This window comes from Epinephelus moara, chromosome 18 (assembly GCF_006386435.1).
Source record: "Epinephelus moara isolate mb chromosome 18, YSFRI_EMoa_1.0, whole genome shotgun sequence".
NCBI classification, from domain to species: Eukaryota; Metazoa; Chordata; class Actinopteri; order Perciformes; family Serranidae; genus Epinephelus; species Epinephelus moara.
In genome coordinates, this window is record NC_065523.1 from 16,408,420 (window position 1) to 16,434,919 (window position 26,500).

Sequence of the window (26,500 nt, forward strand, 5' to 3'; positions counted from 1 at the left end):
GTCTTGTCATCTAGTGCACCGGTTTGGACCCTTTGGTGGGCCGGTTCTGGCCCACGAGCCACATGTTTGACACCCCTGGTCTGAAGAGATAGTGGGCGTGCGGAGTTGTAGGGAAGTAATATAATGTCAAAGTCCATTACCCAACCCTTACACATGTATGCACTTTGTTAATGGATAGGAGCTAGAAGATAAAGCTGCACACACACATTGTATTAGTACATTACATTAATTACATTTTATTTAACTCAATTACACAGTTGTCGACATACAACAAATCAGTATAGAGGCACATTCAGTTCACATTGAGACAGTTAGAAACATAAACATTGCGATATCACTGGTGAGGTTTCTGGTTGTCCACTGAATTTTTCTACAGTTTTGTAACATTCACAGAAAAGATGACACAGGTGATGGCTGCCACACATTTTCTATTGGACCTCATAAATTGTGGGGAAAATGGATATTTTCCTTTCACTTCAAAGAGAAGTTTTGTCCTGCACTCAGAGTCTATGAGCAGATGATTATGAGCAGATGTCCACATAAAGTTTCTCTGCAAGGTCTATTAAATGTCCTGAAGTGAGACTTGTATGCTGTCATATTAATTTGTTTAATTCAAATTAAGGAAGTCAGTGAGTAATAGATGGAGCAACATGTAATGGCATTTAAAATCCTACTTTAAGAGAAACTGGCATTAAAAGAAGACCTAATGTATTAATCATATGAAAATATATAAAGCTATAAATAAGTGATGGGATTTTACTGCTAAAATTATTTACTGTCTTATGGTGCAAACACAGAAATACTCTAATAGTTATTCATCGTAATGCAATTGGATTTAGTGCATTTATGTAAACAATATTAAGACTGAACAGGCCTTAAAAACAGTGAATCTAATATCTCATAGGAGGTGGCAGTATAACTGCATCCTGGGGCTTATGGCAAAAAATGAAATCCACTTAAATAATTGGGGAGGGGAAAAAAACATATTTTTCTTCCCATGTCTAGTAACACTCAACTCCCTTTTCAACCTTTTTAGAAAAATACTCCCATATATTTATCTAGCTGAGAGAGATCATTTCCTGGGTACAGCAATTGGCAGCACCTGCCAGGAATGACTCATAATGGTCCCGTTTGCCACAGCAAGCAGACTGATGTTTCACTTTTGCCACTGTGTCAAAAGACGTCAAAGAAAATCAAAACTATAACATTCTTGTACCGTTTACTTTTCGCTATTAATACACCACTACATAAATAAAGCTCTGATCTACAGTATGTCCTCATATTATATGCGTTACATGTTCACCCCTGGTCACAAGCTCATGATTCTCAGGTGGCACGATGATGAGAGCTGCACAGAAACACAACAGTCTGTGATACATGCTGGGTTAATACAACAATGATACATATTTGGCGTAAATAACAGTACTTGGCGGTCAGTCATTAAGAAGTCCAGTTATACGCCCTCATCTGTGTGTCTGATTCATCTTTAAATCTCCCTAAAACATCATCAGTCTCTGGCTTTTGTCTTACTTGAGCTTCACAGTTTAGCAGGTTTTACTAACATTCACACAACTGCAGCACTGACAGGTTTCCAAAACTAAAAACATACTCTTCTGTTCAATATTTGCAATTTACAGCTATATTAATAGTAACATCTTCCCTATATATTACGCCAATTTTTTCCGGAGCACAGATCACAGTATGGGCGGGGTATTGACGGCTGGGGTGAGGAGACAGAGGCCGACACTCTGGTGTAGTCCCTCTGATTACATGGACATGTGTTCTGGGAGCACATAGGAGATGTCATCCCAGGGGTGGCGATACAGACCCTGCTTCAGCCTCTTCTGGTCCAGGTAGTGTCCTGAGGAGGTACGAAGAGGAAGGATTGAATGTCAAGTGTTCATCTTGCATACGCTACCGTAGCTGTGTGTCTGTACATAGAAAAGGCTTACCAATAAATCCCATGCTGCGTCCCAGAACAAAGATGCCATTCAGAGCTCCAATCTCAACAAACTCATCAGCTTCATCCCTGTGGTGGGTGTGATGGACAACAAGGATAAAAGCTCATGAATTTAAAAGATTTCTGCACAAAATGTAGGCATATTGCGACTTATTTTGTACCTAAACTCAAACATATGGACAATGAGGAAAGTGCAGGCTGACACGTTTGATTTAAGGCAAAAAACAACAACATGGAGAGTATTTATTAGCTCACCGTGTGAAACCACCACAAGTCCTGAGCAAGTCCACAAAGGCCACACCGATGAAGCCATCCACATTCAGGATCAAGTTGGGTTTCTAACAGAACAAAATCAACATACAGGGAAAAGAAGATCATGTAATTTAAAACAGAATATGTTGCTGTTTAGTAAAGGCTGTGAATGACAGGATGAAGTGATAAATCTTACTTTGGATGTGGTGATCTTTTCTACATCAAGGGCGTAGTCCAGCAGCTGGGTGGAGGGGAAGTGCTGCTTCACAAAGTCCTTCAAGATCTGGACTCTCATGTCTGGATTGTTAATCTGGGGAAGCACAGAAAATTCCCTTTCAGTTGGAATCTTTCGTCTCCAATCAATCTGGTTTCCTCTACCTCTAGTACCTCTCCTAGCAGCAATTTAGCAGTGTAGTACAGCTGTTATTCAATAATAACTCTGATTTACAGATCGTTCTGCTGCTGTCCACACCAGATAAACACAGTACAGAGCTGTGATACCCACCGACTTGACTCTGTGTCCAATGCCCATGATCAGCTTTCCATCCTTCTTCATCTTGTTTACAAACTCCATTGGCAGCATGCCACTGTCGAATGCCTTGCTGAACTGTTTTGCTGCAGCATCCAGAGCACCTCCAAAGCGGTCACCCTGAAGAGTGACAAAAAGAAAAGCACATGCTCTTGGTGGACTTTTGCAGGTCAGTTAATTAAGTACATGAATCACATGTGTCTTAAGTGTCTTACGATAGTGAGAAGTCCGGAGGTGAGGCTGGAGATGAGATCTTTGCCAGCTCGAGCACAGACAATAGTGTTGTGGGCACCGGAAACAGCTGGGCCATGATCAGCAGTCACCATCAGGCACATCTCGATGAACTGGCAGGCATACCTTGGCAGCCTGTACACAAAGGAGGAAACAATAATGGTTTTGTCATTCAAGGATTCCTCAAGAGTTTGTTTATTAGAACTACTAGGTTACAAGGCTGACCTCCTTTGGAACCAGAGAAGCCCCAGAGTTCCTCCCAGGCCTATTTCCGACTTGAAGACCTCAGTGATGGGCATGCCTGCGTAGATGAGCTCCTGACCCCTCTCGTCACAGATACTGGTCATGAAGGAAGCGGGCTTACGGATCAGACCCAGCTCCTGCAGGGCAAACAGAAAAGGGGAAATTCACTCCATGTACTTGTCATCCATCTGTCTCATCCATAGACTTTCTACAATAATGCACATAAGCACTGTGAAGTCACTCATTGGTTTTTGAACTCATGTTTTGAAGCCTTGAGTTTGGCATTTCGGCTGTCACCATTTTAGATTTCTGGAGCCAGAAAAGCCCATATTTGGAGGGTGGAGCTAACCCTAATGCCAGCTGGTAGCTTGGTTAGCACAGTGTATTTACAGTCTATGGTGAAATGTGATTATGCTAAATTTCTCTGGTGAAAAACAAATTTAAAACCATTAAAACAAAATGTACTTACAGGACAAACTGAACAACCAACTCCTTAGAGGGTCCTTAACTACAACCAAACATAGAATAAGACCTTTTTATGAGACCAAAATGTTGGAGGTAACTTTCATGAACTGAAAATACACTGAAAAAGCAACAGCTATGGCTAGAGCTATACTCTGTAAATCTGGGGTTACGCCATTGTTTTATTACCTGACCAACTTTGTTGCCGTAGAGGAGACAGATGGCATCTACTGTACCTGTCACTCAAAGCGGCTACTCCCTCAATTATGCATAATTTTAAGCATTAATAACATTGAAACAGGTGAGTTATATAAAAATTTATCCCAATGTTGAAATTAGCTACAGAGCCCCAAACCGTTTTTGCAGAGATGGGGACTCGAGTCATTGTGACTTGGACTTGAGTCGACTCAAGTCGCTGTTTTGATCACTTGTGACTTGACTTGACAAAAAATAAAAGACTTGAGACTTGACTCGGACTTGGAAGTTAAAGACTCGGGACTTGACTTGACTTGAGACATGATGACTTGAATGACTTGAGTGTTATTCACATCATGTTTTCGGTTAGAATATAAAATTAATAAATTAATTTAAAAAATAATGTCGATTACCCGGTCAGAGCGCAGGCTAAGAATGGCGTCATGATTGGATCACTACCCTGTCAATCAGTCATGCCCTCTCTACATACCTTACGTGTTTATTGGAGAAACAGGCCCTCTTATATCAGATAGGCATCAACATGTCAGCGGGAGGGGTACCGAGAGTCATCGTCTTCAACTTTCGGAATTACCAGGCTGTAAACATGTTTATTTCTGCTGTAAAGTTGGGCATTCTCACATGCTTTGGGGATTGTCTTGCTCTTGGAGCCAGCCTCAAGTGACCATTTGATGAACTGCACTTTTTGGCTTCATTTTTCAGCCTCAGAGGTTGCCACTTGGTCTCAAAAACAATGATTTGTTCCAGTCTTGTTTTGCTTCACTTGTACTAATCTTGTTTAGAGGCATACTCACTCGTGCCCAGGAGTAATCCATTGGCACAGTGGGAGGAGGCATCTCTTCAGCTGGCTGGATAACTCCTTTGGCAACGAGGTCATCATAAACAGAACTGTATGGATTAAAAAAGACACAGACGATTGTGAAATGAGCTCAGGAATCATATAAAGAACCCATTGGAAATGTTAAATGTTAAATGAATACGGCAATGTGCACTGACCTAATAATTTCTCCAAGCTCATCAAAGCTCTTGGGGACGAAGGCTCCAGCCTCCTTCAGAGCCTTGTTCTTAGCCACTGCTGTCTCAGAGGCCTGGTTGGCACAGGCTCCTGCGTGGCCGAACTGAACCTGAGAGGAACAAAAAGGTGCAACATGGGTCAGAAATGTCATTAAAACAGTCAGCAATTCATTGACATTTTCATTATGCAGCTGCCTAATGGTGTCTGAAATGCACCAGACTGTACACCCGCCCTCTCACCTCTGAGGAGAACATAGTGGCACAGGTGCCGATACACCAGCACACCACTGGCTTTGTGATCCTGCCCTGTTTTATAGCCTGGCAGATCTTGTACTCCTCTGTGCCTCCGATCTGTAGAAGACAGACAGATTAAGGATGTAGCGATTCAAGAACTGTTTAGAAGCTGCAGGCACCAGTATGTGTAGATTTATTCCTCACCTCTCCCAGCACAACGATCATCTTTACTCCAGGAGTGTCTTGGTAACGCAGCACATGGTCAGTGAACACTGAGCCTGGGTATCTGCAGAAGAATCCAAAATTACACACTAATTCAAATTCACAAGCTTGTACACTGCAGATAAAAACGCAGTTACATACCTGTCCCCACCGATGGCAACACCTTCAAAAACACCGTCGGTGGTGCGGGAGATTATGTTGTTGAGCTCATTGGACATGCCGCCTGAGCGGGACACATAGGCCACACTGCCTGGACGATAGAGCTTGGAGGCGAGGATGTTATCCAGCATGCCTCCTGTGTTCCCGATTTTGAAGCAGCCTGGCTTGATTCCTCCAACCTGGACAAAAACACAAGGATTTGCTTGTTTGTTCAGGTAAAAGAACACAGTGACACTGGATGAATCTAATGATAAGTGAAGCAAGACTAACAGTTGCTGGTCCAATGATTGTGACACCCTTCTCATCTGCTGCCTTGATGATCTTCCTGGTGTGGGCCTCAGGGATTCCCTCTGCGATGATTGCAATGGTGTGAATCTGAAAGGATATTAACATAAAGGCTTGACTTTGTATTTCTCAGCTGTTAGTACTTTGCAGATGTTTCAGGATGACAGTGCATTTACCTGTGGGTACTGCATGGTCTCCATGGTGCTATCAAAGGCTGAACGCAAAGAGGCAAAGCTGATGAGCACGTCCACATCTGGGTGCTTCTTCATGGCGTCACTCATGTTCTTATACACAGGGAGGAGGATCTCTTTATGGCCCCAGTAGAACTTCTGCTTGTGGTCCCCACTGAAAGGCAGCCAAACAGAAAAGCATTTGTCACACAGTGAAAGGACACCATTTACTTTAAGAGATTTTTATCACATTAAATGTACAATTAGGATTCATTAGATTAGTAAAACAAAAGTAAACTAATTAAAGAGGAAGAACAGAGCACACTTACGTGAACGGGTAGACCATGCCTGCGACAGATGGCTCATCTCTGGAGCAGACATAGTCAAAGTCCAGCATACCCTGTACTGCCCGAGTCTGCATACCCCACACTATGGACTTGGTGTGTTTGTTGAAGAGGGTAGTTGCCTTAGCTGGAGGAAAAGGAACACTGTTACAGATTAAATCTGAATACCAGGTCACAAAAATTTATGGGACATCCCCAAAGACTTGGTATTTCAACCAAATGGGTGCAGCAGTGCATGCCTCAGCGAGCACCCTGACCATCTCAGCCCATGAGTGCACATTCATTTCTTTATATGATAAGGTGTGTGCACCTGTGTGAGAATGCATAAGAAAAATCCTGAATTATTTTTGGTGAAAATGAAAAGTTGGATTGAGTGGGCTGGTTTTATTTAGAAAATTAGGCAAACTAGACTGAATAATACAAAAGAATGAATTCATGTTTCAATATAATTTACATTTAGTCTTTAGTTACATTGTAAACCTAGTTTAATTCCCTACTGATAATTACAACAAACAACATGGACATATTGATCTTGTATCAAATCATATGTCAGCACACCGAACCTCCATTTTAGTGAGTTGGGATGCAGAGCCCCCCTGCTGTCCAAAGGGGGAGCTGTAATACCTTAACTCAACCTTGCATGATCACAAGGCTTCCACCTATCACGCTGCCCAGCGGTGGACCCAGCATGAAACACATCAAAGCCTCGGCATTCACAGTGCAAAGATTTCCCTGTGCAATGGTGTGTGTGTGTGTGTGTGTGTGTGTGTGTGTGTGTGTGTTCTCACCGATGGGAGCTCCAGCTTTGGCCTTCTTGGCTGGTGAGCCCTCAACTCTGGCTCTGTTTTCAGAGAAAGAAGCAGTTCTGCTGGATGCTGGAGTCTGAAAATGACAACAACGACAAAAAAGATGCATCAATTTTTTATTCTGCTGTTCACATTTTAAAGAAGTCTGTGTGTTAATGAGGACAGCTCTGCTGAGAACTGATCTGATTTAATGGTAAAAATCTGGCAAAACACTGGTCTTTTATATTTATATTTAAGATGCTTAATGAAAGAGCAGGGTTCGGGTTATTTTCTAAGACAAGTTACACAATGAGTGTTGAATTTTCATGCTATTGGCTCCATAAGTACATTTTCCTGAAGGATGCTTCACTGAATTTTAGTTTTTTTGGCTTTAGAGTTATATATCTATCATTAGATTTAAAGCAAACAGGCAAAAGCATGCATGTATGTACACACATGTGCTGGCAAACACACTCACTTTGCTGAAAGCCTCTGCACTGCACAAACTTAATGGATGCCTCGGGGCAGTCACAGTGCGTTACTGACCGTGGTCTCACGACTATGTGAGTGGGAGCAGTCCACAATGCCTTACAATGCTCTCATACAAAAGAGCCATTGGGCCTCTGATAATCTGGTTCACTAAGAGGACAAGACAGTAACTGAAACAGAGGCTGTGGCATGTGAGTCTTCTGCTCACTCTGCCACTAAACTGCACCACACTACTGGTGGAGTTGATGATGTAAAGTCACTGCACAGTGAGCTGACACAACAGCACGACAGCCTATTTGTCTCCGTGGGGTCAGTATGTGTCATACCGATGTGCTGCCGCTGGTGTTGAGGAGGAAGTTGGCAGTGTGGGCAGCAACAGGAGGCTGGTTGGGGATTGGCCGGTGGCCCAGTGCCATGCCAACAATGGCAGTCATGTGAGTTTCTGTGCCAAAAACATGGATGGGGATCCCAGTGGTCTTTCCTGAGGAGAACAGGCAGAACCAAATTAAGTGTGGTGTCAGAAAATCAGCAGGTGCCTGCAGATAAAAATGCAACCCAAGATATTTAAGTCCATGTAAAGTAAGAATGTACGACATACCAACTTCTCCCATCACCCTGAGACCTTCCTGGTAGTTGGGGCCTCCGCGACGGACAAAAATTGTGACCTCATGCTCCTTCAGTGGCACCTGATAGTCTCTGATGGCTCGAACAATCCCCTAACAAAGACATGGATATGCTCAGTGAATACCTTGACACTGATTAAGTACAATTAAGCTCACTACATATTGAAAAAAACATGTGATACTGTACCTTAAATGTTGCTGCAACATTTGTGAAGTTTGCAATGCTTCCCCCAATGATCAAAACCTTTCCTGGAAAACATTATGAAGGATACATCATTTTAAAAGAAGAAAAACAAAGACCATTTTGAGTGCACTGAGAAACTTTGAACAGAACTATTTTCCTACCATCAGGGTGCTTCTCTCTGGTCATCAGAGACAGGATAGTCTTGGCGTAGTCATAGGTCTGCTGTTCGCTTGGTGCTCCTGAATACTCCCCATAATTGGCCAGCTCGTTGACGCCACCCAGGTCACAGATTGTGTCACTAGGAGAGTTTTACATTAGTCAACCACTAACAGGGAAAAGCAACAGCAACAGCAGCTTTGTGTCTCTGATAGGGCCAGTCATACTAATGTTTTAACGTGAAATGAGATGATCAGCAACTTAAAGAGACAGTTCACCCTAAAATCAAATATATATATTTTCCCTCTTACCTGTAGTGCTGTTTATCAGTCTAGATTGTTTTGGTGTGAGTTGCAGAGTTTTGGAGTTATCAGGAAAGATGTCTGCCTTCTCTCCAATATAATGGAACTAGATGGCACTCAGCTTGTGGTGCGCAAAGTGCCAAAAAACTACATTTGAAAAATTCAACAGCAATGTCTCTGTCCAAAAATCATGGCCAGGTTACTCAAGATAATCCACATGCCTTGCTGCGAGCAGTTTCATGTAGGAACTGTTTTCCTTCAACCAAACACACCTGCCAACCGTATCACCATGCAGAAGGAAGCGTGCATCTACTAATGGACGAGAGGCACGTGCTTGTGACACCTCGAGATAAAAACATTAAAGACATCCTCCTCGACTGAGCTGTAACTTTAACTAGCTCAGTGGTGCTAGGTGAGCTAGCAGTAGATGCATGCTTCCTTCTGCGCGGTGATACTGTAGGTGGGTGTAGTTTGGTATAAAGATTTTTCATTTTAGGTTGAACTGTCCCTTTAACTTGAGCACTAAACTTCAAAAAGCACTTTTTCCATTTGTTTCTAAATTAATACCAAACTGTAAACAAACACAGCAACTTAACAGTGCACAGAGGGAATAATTAGTCATGGCTGATGAGTCCGCATGTCACGCTTTACACCTGCGACAGACGGTGGAGTGAGGGAGACGCCGCTCATTCCTCCAGACTCTCGCTAAAAAGTCAACATCCAAGGATCCAATTTAGCACGCAGCTGAACGGGCAGAGCCTGAGCTGCTGCACCATCAGTCTCAACTGCTGCATCACTGGCATACACTCCTAATGCTAAACCCAATTATGTGTAGTGTAATCGATGTAATGAGGATAAAGTCAGGGGACAATTTAAGCAGCCAGATGAAAACATCCACTTGGATTATTTCAGATACATGACCACTGCACTGGTGTCTTATTTATTCAAGCTTTGTTTTACATAGTCTGGTACTGTGACTGGGTACCTGTACACCACTGAGGCGCCTCCTCCTGCCACCATGGTCCAGATCCTTCCTCGGGGGTTAAGCAGGGTCAGCTTGAGGCTGGCACCACTCTTGGCATCAAGGTCTGCAATATAGGCCTCCTGCAAACGTTAAAGCAAAGGTCAACAAAGAGGTGGGAGACAGATTAGATGAATGTTACAGAAGTAGGAGGTGGACTTGCACAAGCACCTCTCCATTTGGCCCCCTGGATTGACTTTAAAGACTTATTAATTGGAAATATTGTAAAAATAATATGAGTGTTGGTGGATGTGATGTGCAGCAGTGGTTGTTTGTGACAGTCAGGGCCACAGCTGGTGGCTGTGAGTAAAAAAGCTCCCAATCAAAGGCACCCGCTGTCTCTCATCTCCACTCTTGACTCACAGCAGCCCAATTAGAGGAGCCCGTCTGGTACACAGACAGTCTGTCTCAAACGAGCTCCTACATGCAGCAGCTAAAAATAGCAGAAAAGTCCTGTATCCAAATTATTGAGCTCCATCATGCAAGTGCTTTAGTTACATTCTCCAACAGTAGACATTGAAAAGACATTAGAAATACGTCATAATACAGCTGTTTTATGTAACTATAAGACTAGTTTCTGAAAAAACAAAAAAATTATAGCTGCTGTGCTGCAGTGAGCCAGGGCCGGGCATTTTGGGGAGGAAGAAGAAGGTGGTAAAAGAGGAATACAGGAGGGTCGTCAGCAGAAATGCCTGGATTATTATTATTTAACACTTCTTAATTAAAAATATCTTATAAATTATGTGTCCTTCGTCCACACAGCACAATGCATGAGCAGGCATTGGCATGTTTATTCTACATCACCCAGGGATCGAACTTACAACCTTAAACACTGAGGACAAGTCAAGGTCTTGTTAAGCTACCGGCCAAGTGATTTCTCAGTTCAGCTTTTGAGATACAATTCTTAAATTTACCACACTATATCTATCATGTCATAAAAATGTTGTCATTTTTTTCATGAACATTGGAGATTTATTGAGCAAAAATTTGCAGTACCTGTTTACACAAACACATAATGATGCACTGTAGGCTCACATTTTCATCTGGATTGTTTGTGGAGGACAGACTGAAGATGCTGTGCAGCAAGTTTGGTGTCAATTAAGCCAAGAATGTGGGAGGAGATAAAAAGAAGAAGAACAGCAACACTGGCCAAAACAAGAGACACCAGTAGCAGAGCTGCTGCCAAGGCCTTAAAAAATATCTACATTAAGTCAGATATTTTCTAACAAAGCATCTCATACATGTTATTACAGCTTAAGACATGACGTCAACATATTGAGTCTTTATGCACAGCTCTCTGCCCAGACAGCCTTACTCCAGAATGACTCATAAAGGCTGATTAACTGCTGTGTGTTGATACCGCCCTTCCTCATTAATTCTACTTGGGGCAGCTGTGACGGGGGCAGCTACAGAGCAGGAGTGGTGGCTTACCCCACCCTTCTTAAGGCTAAATTAAACAGTTTAAGTCTTATGGAAAGGTACTACGTGAAGTCTAGGTCAAGGTGTAGTTTGAAATGATGGGAAACAGTCTGAGTTGCCTGTAAAAGTGGTCATTTGCTCATTCTACATCCTGCTCAACACCCACAGTAAGATTTTTTTTCCTCTTTGGAGAACAACACCAGCTATTTAATGCTGACAGACTGAAATCTGATGCTTTGCTCGCTCCCTCTCTCCAGTCCTCCCTCACCTCAGGATAAGCCTCCCTGCCGAAGGGTGGAGGGAACTCCACATCACCCCACTTGGCCTTGCAGATGTAGTCAGCTGTGGCATCAATCTTGGCTGCCATGTCCAGCACGTAAACTCCATCTTTTGTTACCACTGAGAGATGAGGGGAGCAAAAAAAGGAAAACAAGTGTTGAGATCTATACTCCAACAAGGTTTACAAAAACCCACCCACTGAGTTTCATGATGTTATCCTGGGAGGAGCATGCTCAGGAACAGGTGACCACAACCTTCCTGCTGTCCCTGCAGGAGGTGGAAAGGAAGTGAAGATGGGGAGGAGGTGGTATGAAATCAAAGCAGGGAACTGGTCTCAGCAGCTCCTGCTGCATCCACAGGAACAGCTGCCAGAGGGCACGTACTGGTGCCCAATTATTCCATTATAAATACACGCTGCCTTCATCAAACAGGAAGTGCATGAATTATTTAAATTGTTTCTTCCCTCAGTGTTCAAAATGTGGCAGAATAAACTCCTGCCTCTTGGCTTCAAAATGATGTTTTATTATGCATTGATGCTTTCATCTCCAATTTCCTTTTGATGTCTTCTTTCCAATTTCATAATCTGATAACATATTTATGAATCTGCGTTGTAATAAAATGTATATGCCATCACGACTGCTTGTTCAGACACAGCACGTCAATGTAGTGAGGAACAAACAAACAAGTGAAAAAACAACATACCCAGTGGGTTGATCTCCAGGTATGTGAAGAACAGGTCCTCATACAGGTTGAAGAGCCCGACAATGAAGCTGGCCAGCACCCTGCAGAGAGATGATGTTCAACACATTAACCTCTCACCACTGTGAACGTCTGCTTTATCATGTAGCAATATAAGGAGCAGGGGTGTTGTGATATGCTGGTATTCTTGTATTAACTCCCTTCCCCTACGCCATCTGGTTGTCTTTTCACTATCCATGTAACTGCTCTTTCTGTGCGCTATTGTACAGTTAGAGTTACAGAGTCTCTTCACCTCCCTACACTATATTTGCCAAAAAAGGAACAAAATGCACAATGAACAAAATTAAAGATACATTTAACTACATTTAATTTCTATAGATATTGCAATAATATCGTTATCGTGAACTCTTTGGGACTCGATAAACTGAAATTTTGTGATATCGAGCCCTAATAAGGAGTTATAATCACATTACTGTGAGATATTTTAACAAGCAGTTTTCACTATTTTCTGACATTTTGTGCCCAAAAACAATTAAATAACCAAGAAAATAATTGTTAGATTAGTCGTAAATGAAAACGATCATAACTTTTTTTATCCTCTAACTTTCTACACATAATAGTATAATAATAGTATCTATATTAAAACTATAAAAATATAAACTCCAAAGCAAACAAAAACAACCTAATATGTTTTTGAGTATCACTGATCTGTGAACCAGAACAACAATAGAGTAAAGTTGAAGTCACGACATATGGCCGGTGATTTAACTATATTTTGTTTATATCTTATAATTTCAGTGTAATTCAAACCATGACAAACTACAGGCAATATCAGTGACAGATTGTTAAGGCTGAGCTGGACAGGAAACAGTCCACCTGTAAATTAGCCTTGCTGCAGAGAAGGAAAAATCTAATTTACTCCCTCCATCACTTGTCAAAACAGAACAGTGAGGAGCGGGGGGTTGCTGAAGGAGAAGGAGGAGGTGGGGGGAGGCAGTGTTTTGCTCTCCTCTCCTGCCTGTCAGTTGTGCAGGCAGCTCAGCGCCTTTGTAACCACGTCAGCCTGTTGTCAGGACTCCGACTGGCCTGTGGGGGAAAATCTGTGACCGAACTCCTGAGTGACTCAGCTTCTGATGGGAGGGCAGGAAAACTGGCCAAGTGCTGCTTTTGTTTTGAATCCAGAGAAGTGTAGGGGGTGAGGAGGTGAGACGGGGTTGGCAGAGTGATTTCTGGGGCAGCTTCTTCAATGTCAGCCAAGACAGTGGGTCTAAACAGGATCTGCCGTCACAGGAGGACGGCTGGAGAGATGGATGGGAAGGGTTGGAGGGGGCGAGCCGCTGTATCCTTCCCATCAAAATAAACGGACGTGCTGTGAACGTGGCTGTAGTGTAAAATAGGCTGGGGGTGGAGTCTGATCGAAGAAAGGCGAAGCAGAGGAGAGTTTGTCATTTGTCTAATGGAAACCCTCCACCCACCTCCTCCTCCTGCTGCTGCTCCCCCTGCATTTACTGCCAATATCAAAGTGCCTTCTCTCACTTCATTTGTATCACCCTTTTGTTTTCCTCCACTAGCCAGGAGTTTAATTGTTTAATAGAAAATACCCACTTTTTTCCTTTTGGGGGACTTTTTTTTAGTAGATTAGTAAAGAACCAGTGATGGATGATTATTATTAAAGGTCATAAATCATGACAGACTGAGTGGAAAAGCAAAGTCATAGTTAATTCGCATATTCCCTTCGTCTGATGACTGGTGTACGTCACTGAATGTTTCAGGGCGCTTTTGTTTTTAGAGTTACTGCTTCAAAATAAAATAGCTTTTTTTTTAAAAAATCAGTTTGTCATGCAAATCATCTAAACGATTTGCACGTATGGGCTTTGACAATAAACTGCTAATTTTGGGGGGTGAAAGTACACTCACATGCTATGAAACATGATTTCTGCATGAGCATCATTGAGAGTCTAATACGTACCAGGTGGACACACACACAAAAAAGCTAATTCTATTAAATATTAAAGGTCCATTGTGCAGGATTTAGGGGGATATGTTGGCAAAAATGGAATATAATATGATAAGTATGTTTTCTTTGGTGTGTAATCATCTGAAAATAAGAATCTTCATGTTTTTGTTACCTCAGAATGAGCTGTTTAATATCTACATAGGGAGTGGGTCCTCGTTGGCGAAGTCGGCCATGTTGCACTGACATGTTTCTACCATAGCTCAGATTAGACAAACCAAACACTAGCTCTAGATAGGACCATGCGTGTGTTTATGCCTGCCACTTTAGTTAGCAGCCCCTCCACGACGAACCGAACAGCATCGGAAAAACACTGATTTGTAACGTAATACTACTTTATTCATAGTTTTTACCGGTTTAGATCACCAGGTTCATTTGTTCTGGAGAAGGGGACCTCTGTGGATAATTTGGCTCCTGGTAAAAACCTCCTGAACACAGATTACTGAAGGAATTCTAACCAAGAGTTCATGCTTGGCACATAGGAGAAGTTTCAGCTGGTTGCAATTTGTGATCCTCACCACTAGATGCCACTAAATCCTACGGACTGCTCCTTTAAGCTTATAAAATTCAAATTTTGTTGGGAATGTTATCAAAGAGGTCTTGGTAAAACTCTGTGGTCTGAGTTTGATGTATTAAATATTTTTCAGGTGGTCTATCTCCACTACTACGTGATGCAAACAACTCAGACTGTCAGCATTGAATAATAGCTTACACAGTCTTTACAAAAAGTCAGAACTGTAAACTCTAAGCTATTTATTGTATTGCATTGGATTCTTCATCTATTATATTGAATTTTGTCCACTCCCAGTAAATTAATACTCTCCATCACTGACACAAAGTTTTCCATAAGGCACCACAAATACTTTTCCAGTCTGACTCACGCTTTCTTGTCGTTGGGCACGTGAGTCAGCAGCTCTTTCTTCACAGAGTCTTCACTGATTTTTTCATCCACCCCAATCAGCAGCTTCTTGGCCTTGGCATCCACATCTCCCACATCCACCCCTCCCTCATGGTGGAACAGCACATAATCGCCTTCCCGGGCGGCGTAGATGCACACGTAGAACTCCTCCTCCTGAACAATGGACCATTAAAACACAGACGTCAGTTCATACATTTTGTACCAGACATTTTGTATCATCACTGCTATTAGAGTCTAGTGGTAGTAGTGATGAAGTTTTAAAGAGGCATTTAAAAATTGAGATTTATCTGTGCAATGGGTGCTTTACCTGTTTATGGGGGACAAATGGCTCGATGAGGAAGTTCTTGAGAACGCCTTTGGCTTTTCCCACCTGAGGATCATCAACAGAATAATTCTCTCAAGGAGATGAAATACTTAACAGGTGAAAGAAGCAGTTAAGAGCAAAACAGTAAATTAGCATGAGTTAAAAAAAAAAAAACACACAGCAGTATCTGGCTGGCTTCAATCTTAAAGGGTAACTTCAATAACAATTTTTAAAATTTGGTCCAGTACTGAGCAAGAGTGCTGCTGCCGGGGGCCAAAAAAAAAACACTATTAGTTGACATAAATTATGCTGCCAACATGCCCTGAGAAGTTATATTGTAATTTGTAAATTATTTCCATTAGTCGATTGGACTTGAAATAGTGTCCAGGCTGAAAAATACCAAAATTACCCTTTATACAACAATCCCCACAAATTAATTGACATTTCAAAAGAAAAAGAAGACAGGTTGAGAGGAAGGAGAGAGAAAATGTCATGTATTACTGTAGGCAAAGCCCCGCTAACACAGCCACAGCTCATTTGGTGAGGCTGTCATCGCTCCCCTGCTAAAGGCCACCAGGCACAAAGTAACAAAGTAACCAGGGACCGGCTGAGAGCAGCCAGCCGCAGAGAACAGAGCAACATGACAAAAAAGGGGAAGAGAGGGAGCTGCCATTTTGAAGTGTGCAAATAAAAAGGACGTTGATGATGGGCGGATAGAAAGAGAAAGCCTATCTGACTGAAAAACCCACAAGGGGCTCAGGCCAACTCAGATAAATGAACTGACACCTCCATTACTGCCTCACAGAGGAAAAAAAGAAAAGCCAGTCATGTTGTGGATGCAGTTTGTGTATGACTGATTCAATCAAACCACTTACAGTAACATGACTACACCAAATATGATAAAGTCACTTAAGAAAGTGAAGCACTGTGAGCAACTGGAGCATAAAAGAGCAGTGAGCAACGTGTGAAAACAAAAGGAAGTGAAAAGGATATTTAACGTGTAAAAATGACTCAAAGCTGCTGGTATCTAACCTGACTTGTTCCTCTACACAGAGCTACTCGGATGATTTCTCTAAGATAAGCTCACAGGCTGGTTAACAAAACAAGAAATATACTAGCAGTAAGTATCAGACAAGATACCTACATGTAAATGGCAACATGCTGAATTTATATGATGAGAAACAGCTTCCTCAGCTATTATAAGACCAAGATGGTTGTATTAGGTTATTATTATATATATTATCTATATATTATAGATTGTATAGAATAATAGATATAGCCACCGTGACGTCACCCATTGGTTTGTGGGCTTCCATTTTAAAGCCTCGATAGGCCGGGAACCAGGTCCAGCTCTTATATTTTTCTGCTACCTTTTTTCATTATCATTTCCTGATAGCCTATACCTTGGTCATACAAGTATGAAATTTGGCAAGGAGTACCCTAACTCAAAGGAGAAAGTAGCAAAATAAAAAAATAAATGACTGTCCGTTTGACAAATTCTCATCAAAAATGATTATTTCTCATCATTTTGTGATTATTATCACTGCTTTAATTGTACATAGAAAACTTCCCAAGCTAATCATCTTCAATTTGAGCCCAAGCTGACCTTTCTATATGTAAAATTACACTTGCTTTGGCCTAAATTTGTCGCTATACCTCAAATCAGAAAAAACAGAGCCTTCCAGAGAGTTTCCTTGCCAGCTATGTGAATTCAGAAATGTCGAGTTCTCCAAAGTTTAATGTTAGAAATGTACAGAATCCCTTGATCAAACTATCCATTACAAACTCAAACAACTTGTGCAGTATATTCCAAGTCTCATCCATTAAGTCGTATGCTCAGTACCTCCTAAATATATGCATTTTCGTTTTGTTCAAACACGCACACTTGTCCATGTGCGCTACTTGTATGTGGGATTGTTTTAAATCATAATGTTCCTGCAAAAATGCTTGTGTTTGGGAAGTGCTGAGCATACAAGACTTGGATTATACTGAACGAGTTGTGTGAGAGTTTCTAAGCAGATGTTTTGATATAGTTTTGTTGTTGTTAAATGCAGCTTCAATTCATAAAGAATTTTCTGTTTTTGGATTCTTCGTTCACCATGGAGGCAAGTGAGAAAAAGCTTCCTTCATAAACCCAATGTAACATTTGGTGAGAAACTGATTTTAAATGGTCATTTTGTGGGTTGAGTATTCCTTTAAGGCACCTCATGTTTTCCCACAACATACATCTGATGGTAATTCATCTGCGTAATCACTTTAACTCTGTCCTATATATATACTCTTTAGAGAACAATAAAGATCAAATACCAGCTGACACACTGCCCACACTGCCCACAATACAGCTGGGGCTTCATTTATTCTTATTTACTGCCACAAGCCGCAGATGACAGCTTCATCTCATCTGTGAAGAGATACATCTATGCAGTCTCAGTGCTGCGACACACGCTGACACTCTCCAATGCTTTATGAAGCACCCTCGCCTCTCTATAACTTGCGCCTTGGTTTATGAGGCAAAGCAACATCTCAGTGGCACAGTGATGGATCCTTTGTGCCGTGGTTATGCTGACTGGATGTATGGACTGAGTGTTTATTCACCAGCGCTTCAGCTGACTGGACTGATTTACTGCCACAGGACTGATACTGAACCTCTCAGCAGTCTGGGCAGCTGTTTAGGCAAACATACATCAGACAGCAAAAAAACACACATAAACCAACAGCATCAGTGCAAAACAGAGAAGAGCAGGTGAATGAAAGGGCAACGGGAGGAGGGTCTGGATGAAGCTCTGGGATAATATTGATTGAAGGAGTGTTCAGCAAAGTGCACACTCTCCAATAGAGGGGTGGGTGAAGGCAATCAGCTGAGAAACAGCGGAGAAAGAGGGGGTGGATGACGTACTGTCGCTTCTCTCATGAGACGGGGCTTCAGCCACTCTCTGACGCCATTCAGGTCCAGGTTGACGCCGACCAGGCCCAGCTTCCCTCGCCTCTTGATCAGCTGGTCTGGCTTCACCACCAGTCTCTGGAGAAGGAAGATAAATAATGGTGAGTGTTAGCAGGACCAGCAGGCGCCTACACTGAGCCTAAAAACTGATGTTTGAATTTCGAAATGCTGAGCAGTAAGCCTAGAGTGTATTGTATGTTACATATTTCACGGGAGTAAATCTGGGGGGGAAAATAAAGCTGAATATGTTTTAAGATATGATTTTAGCTGCTCTGTTGCACTCACATCATGACACAATATTTATCAACTCAAAGCTGAACATGGTGATTAATTCAAACAGTTATTAAAATGTCAAACTCCGTTAATGACATTTCAGAGACCGTTCACTGCTCTTGATTCATTTCTTTAGATTCAACTAGAACAGAAACAATGAGTCAGCAAACAAAACACACAATTCATCTGCAACAATACTGATTATAGAATAATTGTTAATGTTAAAAATACCAAAATTCATCAGGTGTAACTCCTCAAAATAAGAATTTGGAGGTTTTGGATTCTTGTCCGGACAAAACAAACAAGTTAAAGTTGTGCTGGCCATTTCTTTTTACTGTTCTTGGACAAATTGTGAAGTAATTTTATTCATTCATTCATTCATTCATCTTCTAACCGCTTCATCCTCTTGAGGGTCGCGGGGGGGCTGGAGCCTATCCCAGCTGACATCGGGCGAGAGGCAGGGTACACCCTGGACAGGTCGCCAGACTATCGCAGGGCTGACACATAGAGACAAACAACCATTCACGCTCACATTCACACCTACGGACAATTTAGAGTTATCAATTAACCTAGTCCCCAATCTGCATGTCTTTGGACTGTGGGAGGAAGCCGGAGTGCCCGGAGAGAACCCACGCTGACACGGGGAGAACATGCAAACTCCGCACAGAAGGGCTCCCACACCCGGGATCGAACCGGCAACCCTCTTGCTGTGAGGCGACAGTGCTAACCACCACACCACCGTGCCGCCCTGTAATTTTATTCAGTGTTAAATAAAAAAATAACTGGCAGATTAAAGGAAAACAAGTGTTAGTTCCTGCTCTCGATCTGACAGCCATGAAGTTGTTTGAAGCTCAATCACAAAACAGGAATCCAGCTCAGAAATGTTTTCAGTGATTGCATCTTTAAACTTGCAATGACCAATACAACTTAATGTGCGATTGTTGCTCATTGTGTTCATCTTAATTTCCAACATGTGAATCAGGGGCCGGTTGCACAAAGCACCCTAAGTCCGAGGTAAGGTTTCCTTGGAAAAAAAAAAAAAATTGGTTGTACAAAACATCCTCAAGTCTTCTCCTTAAGGTTTCCTTAAAATGTTTACTTAAGGATTTAAGTTTTTCTCCTTATCTTGGTCTTATACATAAGGAATTGCTTAAAGTTTGTTTAACTGTTGCACAAAGAACCTTAGCGACCAAAGTAAGGACAAAAACATAATGTACATCTGACCCCATCTTAAGAACAACATGGAGATGAATTAAAAATTAGAAAAATTAAAGCATCCCAAGAAGAGTGTTCCACGACTGGGAGAACCCTATGGACATGCTAAATGATGAGCAACTGATTTTGCACTTTAAATTTGATCAGAAGTCAGTTTATAGTTGGGACCGTCTGGGGTTGGATCACTCAGCTTTCCAAGGCTACGCTCTTCCAGCCCCTTCACAATTAATGATTGCTCTGCGGTGTTATGCAACGTGATCTCCACTTAATCATGTCTTATTATGTCACTTAAACCAGCAACAACAATGCTTACACTGGATGTTAACAATGATAATCTGAAAACTGGGATGAATATTATTTAAGTAGGAATCTCTCCCTTCTGACGCAAATGCAAAATTACCTCTGACCCCCCCCGACTGAGCCCGCTGCCTCTCACTTGCAACTAAGATAAAGAGAATGACTTATGACAGTGGACCCATTAGTATCTGGGTGCTCGCCAGTGAGCAAAGAAGGAGAGGGGGCCGAGGGCGAAAGTTAATGCAATTTCCTAATCAATTCTACCGCAGCACATATCTCCATGTATCTGCCCTCCACATCCTCCACGTACCTTCCTGATAAAACCTTCAGCTGGGAGGGAGACACAGGGGGAGAATGTCATTTCATCCTGCAAGATGAGTCACGGCTTAATTCAATTAACTTCTATCACAGCCCGTCTATCTGCAAGTGCTTCGCTATGAGGAGCAGTGAGGGTTGATCTGAACGTGACTCTCCTGCACCTGGAGAACTCAAGAAATCCAAGCTGAACTCTGACCTTCCCCGTCGACAGAGCCAGTGAGAATTTTTTACTGATTTACCGATTTTACTTTTTACCGATTAAGAGTAAGAAAAAGAGCATTCTCCTGCTCTGTTCTCTTTTGCATTCACGCTTCATTTCCACCAGGACTGTAACAGAGCTGCTGGATCGCTCTGCTCTCTGAGACGTCAGCTAACAAGCACCAAGAGAACACTCAGCTGCCAGCCTAAGTAATTGTCTCCATAAAGAGGAGATCATTTTCCACAACCTCAAGGGCGACTGTGCTTTAGGCTTTTATGCTCTATAAATTTGTGATAAAACAAAGTGAGAGTTCACTCTGGAAAAAAAAGAAAAATCTTCACACAATCATCAACATACAATTGCATCACAAAATCTTCAGCCTCACCTCTGTGAGCAGCCACGGGTGCTCCTGCACCAGTCGGTCGAAGTCGGTGTCGGGCGTCACGTTGGCATAGCGGAATCTGTTCTGGACGGCAGCCGATGTGCAGATGTGCTTGTAGAGGAACTCCTTTCCCGTCTGCTCGGAGATGGCTTTGGCCGACATGACTGCTTAGGCTAGACTGGCCTGAGAGGAGAGGGAGACGGACAGGGAGATATACAGATGAGCAGTGAGATGGATGAATACAGAGTAGATAGTAGATAGAGATTTGGAGAGATGGGTGGATACAGAAAAGGACAGGACAGAGAGTGGGCACAAGAGTTTAAAGGTTTCTGAAATCATCTCCTTTTTGAATGAGGTGATAGGCAGCACTGTCATTTGTATTTTCCATTAATCATATTGAAAAAAACCTGCCTGATACAGTGCTACTTAACTGCACAGGACAGAGAGACTGCTAGAAAATCAGATTACACACAAACTGCAGATTCAGACAGTCTGTCCTTTGCACAGGGGGATTTTTTTTTTGTTTGTTTGACCTGCACACTAATGAGGTAATAGGCACTTATTTACCACTCAAATAATCAGGTTCCCTCTGGAGCCTCAGCAGAGTGTACAGAGTGTAGTAACTGGACTCTCGCCACCAGCCTATAACTGCAGGGAAAACAATCCACATAAGTGACAGGTGGATATGATTTGACCGATGATTAATAGTGCAGGAAAGCAGCAAAGACAAGACATTGATTTTTTTTGATGCATAAACTCCGTGAGTGTCAGAATATGCTGAAAGTGAAAGAGGAAATCCGATAACTTGTAATAGCATCTATAAATCTTATTGCAAAAGGGAGTAGTTGTGACCTTTACACTTTGGCCACAAGCTTCACTCCTATCTCAAGCAGGACCAGAACACGGAGCTCGCAACAGGATGTCAGGGCTTGAATTTTAAAACACTGATAGTCAATCACTTCTCCCTACGAGGGAGCACAAATACAGGTACTAGTTACAGACCATAAGCCGTGTGAAGGTGAATTCCACAATTGAAAACTCTCACATAAACAATCATATAAACCAATAACATTTTACAGCTGTCTACCGAACACTAGTTCTGTTATCTCTCTAGAGGAGATCAAGATCAGGAAAAACAGGAAAGTTAATTACGCTGTAATTTAGAATTGCATCACCTGCAAAAATATGGTGTAACCAGGAGGGCTGCTACTTCCCTGAACCTATCCCTGATGTTTGCTGCTCCTATTTTACATTTGCACATTAAACTCCATCCTGAAATCTAGTAGCTTATTGTTGCCAATAATATACTGCAGAAGCATGGCTTTTGACCTACCCACAGCGTTTATGTTCCTACGAGCAGATTCAAACTTGCTGCAATGCCATTAATACATGTTTAATTATTGTTTTATAATCAGTTGGATCTGTGGTTTCAATCATACTTAAATGTAATTGAAGTTCAGAAAAGGTCTATGCAACACCTGCTGTGACACACTGGACCAGCTGATTCCTCACAGGACACTGATTATCTCTCAAACTGAAACTGCATCAGTCTTGAGGAATGTGGCTTATCACACACCAAGGCTTTCACTAATTCCCATCTCTTCTAAATCACAGCTGTGCATCATGTAACCTTGGTGGGATGGCGTACTTGCAGAATCTGTTTCTTCTACATGGTTCATTACGCTGAGAGCCCTGATGCCTGCTCCAACAGGAGTCCCTGCTCCACACCGGGGCCCTGGCAGCTATTTCTTAAATGGATTAATGGGACTGTCATGGTCCTTTCTCACTATTGATCACCGCTGTCCCTGAGTCACCACAGCGCTGCTTCCAGGCCAGGCGAACATGGTTCATCCAAAGCTCATCCAGGTTCCATATACCATCCATTTTCTCTGTGAAGCTGACCTGTCAGATATTCAATATCACTGCTTCACACCAGCAATAACACTGATTCAGGTGGCACAAAGTTATATTTAAAAAGAGGGGGTGATGGATGGCTGAGGTAAAAAGATTAAAGTTGTAGCTTTAATTTAATTTGGCTCTACTGACTAGATGCTCCACAGATTAATTCAGCTGTTTCATTCATTTACAAACCGGTCAGACAGCAATACATTTTTTGAGTCCACATCACCAACACAAGGAAAAACTTGTAGTGATTACTCAGACTTCTTGATGGTCATGATGCAGCAGGAGTACAAGTGAGTACAAGTTTGTTTGTTTTTTCAGAGACAAAAAGAGTCAGAGACACAGTTAGAGGAAGTAGTTAGAAAGAAAATGGTTATTTAAAAAAACAATAAGTAAATACCTTGTTTGTTTTTTCTTCCTTTGACGGCTCTGGTAGTGTGTAGCGGTTGTATGTGTGGGTTTTCTGGGCAGTGCTGCTTCCCTCACGCCGGCAGAGAAGACCAGAGGTACCGGAGCGCTTCCTGGGAGTTTTGTCTCCATCGCCCATCTGCCGATAGGCTTGGCTGATGTTTCCCGGCTTCTGATTGGTTCACTCCGCACCATGTTCTATTGCTGCCTTCAGGGACACTGGGAAAATTTGGGACCACGCGGTGTGAAGCACAGTCCGACAATGGCTAAGTCTTAATATGTATATTTAAGCTTACTGTACATTTCTTATTTTTCATATAAAAACCAGGTTTAGGCATTAATATTCTTAAAAGATGTCTGAATGTGTGGATAATATCGTCATTACGTGAATCAAATCCAGTATAGTTAATGTTTGCTTATGGCTTCAAAATTAATTAATATCCTGCGTTGTGAACGTTTTCTCGACTTCATTTTGCCACTGAAACATTAGTTTTGCAGTGGTCAAATGTAACCATAGTAATATAATTCCTATAGATGTAAATAAGTACATTACTCAAGTACTTTTTTCCATTTCATGCTACTTTATACTTTGACTCCACTCAGGGGCGCAGCACCAAATTCTGGGCCCTATACATAAGCAGTCTCTGTGGGCCCCCTGTCCTTCCTGTCCTCCTTTGATCCATGTCTCTTTGACGCACCTTTTGAATTTTTTTACAAAGTGAGTTTGCTTTCTCTCCCTTTCCTTCTATTCTTTATTTTCTTTATTGGAGCCCTGATTTCCCTTTTTTGGGAAAGACATGACAGTATATGCTGGTACACCAGCAGAATAGGCAGTCACTCACTTGGCTCTAGCTGTGTTTAGAAATGAATCCCACTGCAGAGTGAACTAAACCATTTTGTGCCTTTACGGGTGAGAGGGACCTCATAAGCCCCGTTTCCACCAAAAACTTTAGAACCAAAAGTAACCCCTGTAGACATGTATCTGTACCCTAGATCTGTTTAGCGTTTCCTCAGCAGACGGTACTCTTCTCTTCACCAGTAAAACACAGAAAGGTCTGCACCTTGTTTATCACCTACATAACAGGGTTGCACACTGACATTTTTAGAGCAAAAAAGAACAGGCTGCAGTGAGAGCCTCTCTCGACAGGATTTTTTAAAAATAGTCCCTGTCAGGCAAGAGCAGAGTTGTAGTGCTGCCAGAGTGCACTGCAACGACACTGCCGTGTTTTCCTCCAAGCGAGGTTTAGAATATATGCCAGTTGAAACTTCATAAACATTTTCAAACACTGAAAGATCAAATCATCACTAAAGTGTATGTCAACCAAGAAAAACAAATGGAATAGTCAGAGTTGTCATACTGACTTTTTGATTTGTGTTGATTCCATGTTCCAGGTTGCCAATAGCAGCCAGCAGTCGGCACAGTAAATCAAGTTGATGCAGCAAAACATCCTTTCATTTTATGGTTATAGTTTTCTAATGTGTGTAAAACTTGCCACAGTATGAACAGTGGTGACATAACCTTCAAAACCAGCCACAACTCAGTCCTGAGCAGAGTGACAGTTCTCTATTGACCAATCTACAGATTGCAGTATTTCAAGCTCCACCTTTTAGTGTCAGATCACTGTCTTAGGTACCCTGACAGAGGTGTGATGAAAAATGATGACAGTTCTATTGGTGCCATCCACAACTTTTTGCAATGGAAACAAAAAAACAAGTTCAACAAGTTTTAAAGTTTTTTTCAATACAAAGATCAGACTGTTGATCGCTTTACTTAGCTGATTGTCACTTAGAAATAAAAAATTGGAAACAAAACAAAACTTTTCATTCCTGGCTTTTCAAGCCCTGACTCCATTGAGGCCCTGGGTAATCAGTCCCATGTTTTCCCCTGCTACGACGCACCTGACTCCACCACATTTATTAGAAAGATTATTGGCTTACATCAAGTCAAGATATTCCGGGGAGTACCTGAAGGCATCATTAGTTTCTTCACAAAGCTCACACACATACACCACTCAGGGCTGGTGTTGATTGGTTGCCATTGTTCTTTATCTACAAGGCAACCAATGAGGAAGTCACTTCATGTTGCACATAACCTGCACATCAAGTCTTGCATGGATCATCCTGTACTGTGAGGTGAGCAGTGTGAAAGTAGAGCACCAGTTCATGGTCTTTAACCCTTTAACCTGTCCTTGACCTGAATCAATACCAGTTATTTTTAGCTTCAACAACTATGTGGAGGGTGAATGCACTTGTTGCCTCTTTTATTCCTTTAATTTGGAAGACTGTCTCACATTTCAGTTAAATAGCATATATATTCTGTATAAACAGTCTGTATGATCAAGAACATGTTTTAATTTCTTTCTTTTTTTTAAAATTATTTTACAGCGCTGGAAACTAAGTACATTTACTCAAGTACTATAGGCCGTTAAGTACAGTTTTAAGACTTGTACTTTACTTTAGTATTTTCATTTTTTGCTACTTTATATTACTCCAGCACAAGGAAATACTTTTACTCTGCTACATTTATTTGAAACCTGAATTGTTGGATTCAGATTCATAATCCAAAATATGACCAACAAATAAATAATTATGTATTATTATGGATAAAGACATGACTTATTGATGCATTGAGGAAATTCACAAGCTACCCAGCAGCATAATAAAAATAAATTATAATCATTATCCCAACCTTTACCAGCTGCAACATTAAATTATTGTAGGCTTCACATTAATGCCTCAATAATAATAATAATAAAACAACTCAAACATTATTCTGCAACATTAATACTTTTACTTTATGTATTTTAAGTATATTGCTACTAATACTTTTGTCAAATTATGAATGCAGAGTATTTATACACTGTGGTATTGCTATTTTTACTTCAGTAAAACACCTGACTACTTCTTCCACCACTTTTCTAATTAAAAAACTGCAAATTTTTGTATCTTTACAGACCGCAAAACCAGTTTTTGTTGTGTACTGTATGGCAACTGTCACCCTGATATCAGAATTATATTAGTTATTATGTAAAGCACAACTGCATTTTAGAGTA

At 41.6% G+C, this 26,500-nt stretch overlaps 1 protein-coding gene across 1 annotated transcript; it reads right to left on the minus strand.

Moving 5' to 3' along the window:
* Positions 1-213: 213 nt before the first annotated feature.
* aclya (ATP citrate lyase a) lies at positions 214-23,574 on the minus strand. Its single transcript, XM_050069660.1, has 28 exons — positions 23,440-23,574; positions 21,141-21,320; positions 18,409-18,531; positions 15,516-15,578; positions 15,171-15,361; positions 12,279-12,358; positions 11,566-11,696; positions 9,843-9,961; positions 8,561-8,697; positions 8,403-8,464; positions 8,191-8,308; positions 7,919-8,073; positions 7,107-7,200; positions 6,304-6,445; positions 5,981-6,149; positions 5,790-5,894; positions 5,502-5,698; positions 5,343-5,424; positions 5,145-5,255; positions 4,887-5,014; positions 4,685-4,778; positions 3,198-3,352; positions 2,957-3,107; positions 2,718-2,861; positions 2,409-2,522; positions 2,216-2,298; positions 1,953-2,029; positions 214-1,861 (listed from the first exon to the last, which is right to left on the minus strand). The coding sequence occupies exons 2-28, from the start codon at positions 21,297-21,299 to the stop codon at positions 1,767-1,769; spliced, it is 3,279 nt and encodes a 1,092-aa protein (XP_049925617.1). The 5' UTR covers positions 21,300-21,320; positions 23,440-23,574; the 3' UTR covers positions 214-1,766.
* Positions 23,575-26,500: the final 2,926 nt, after the last annotated feature.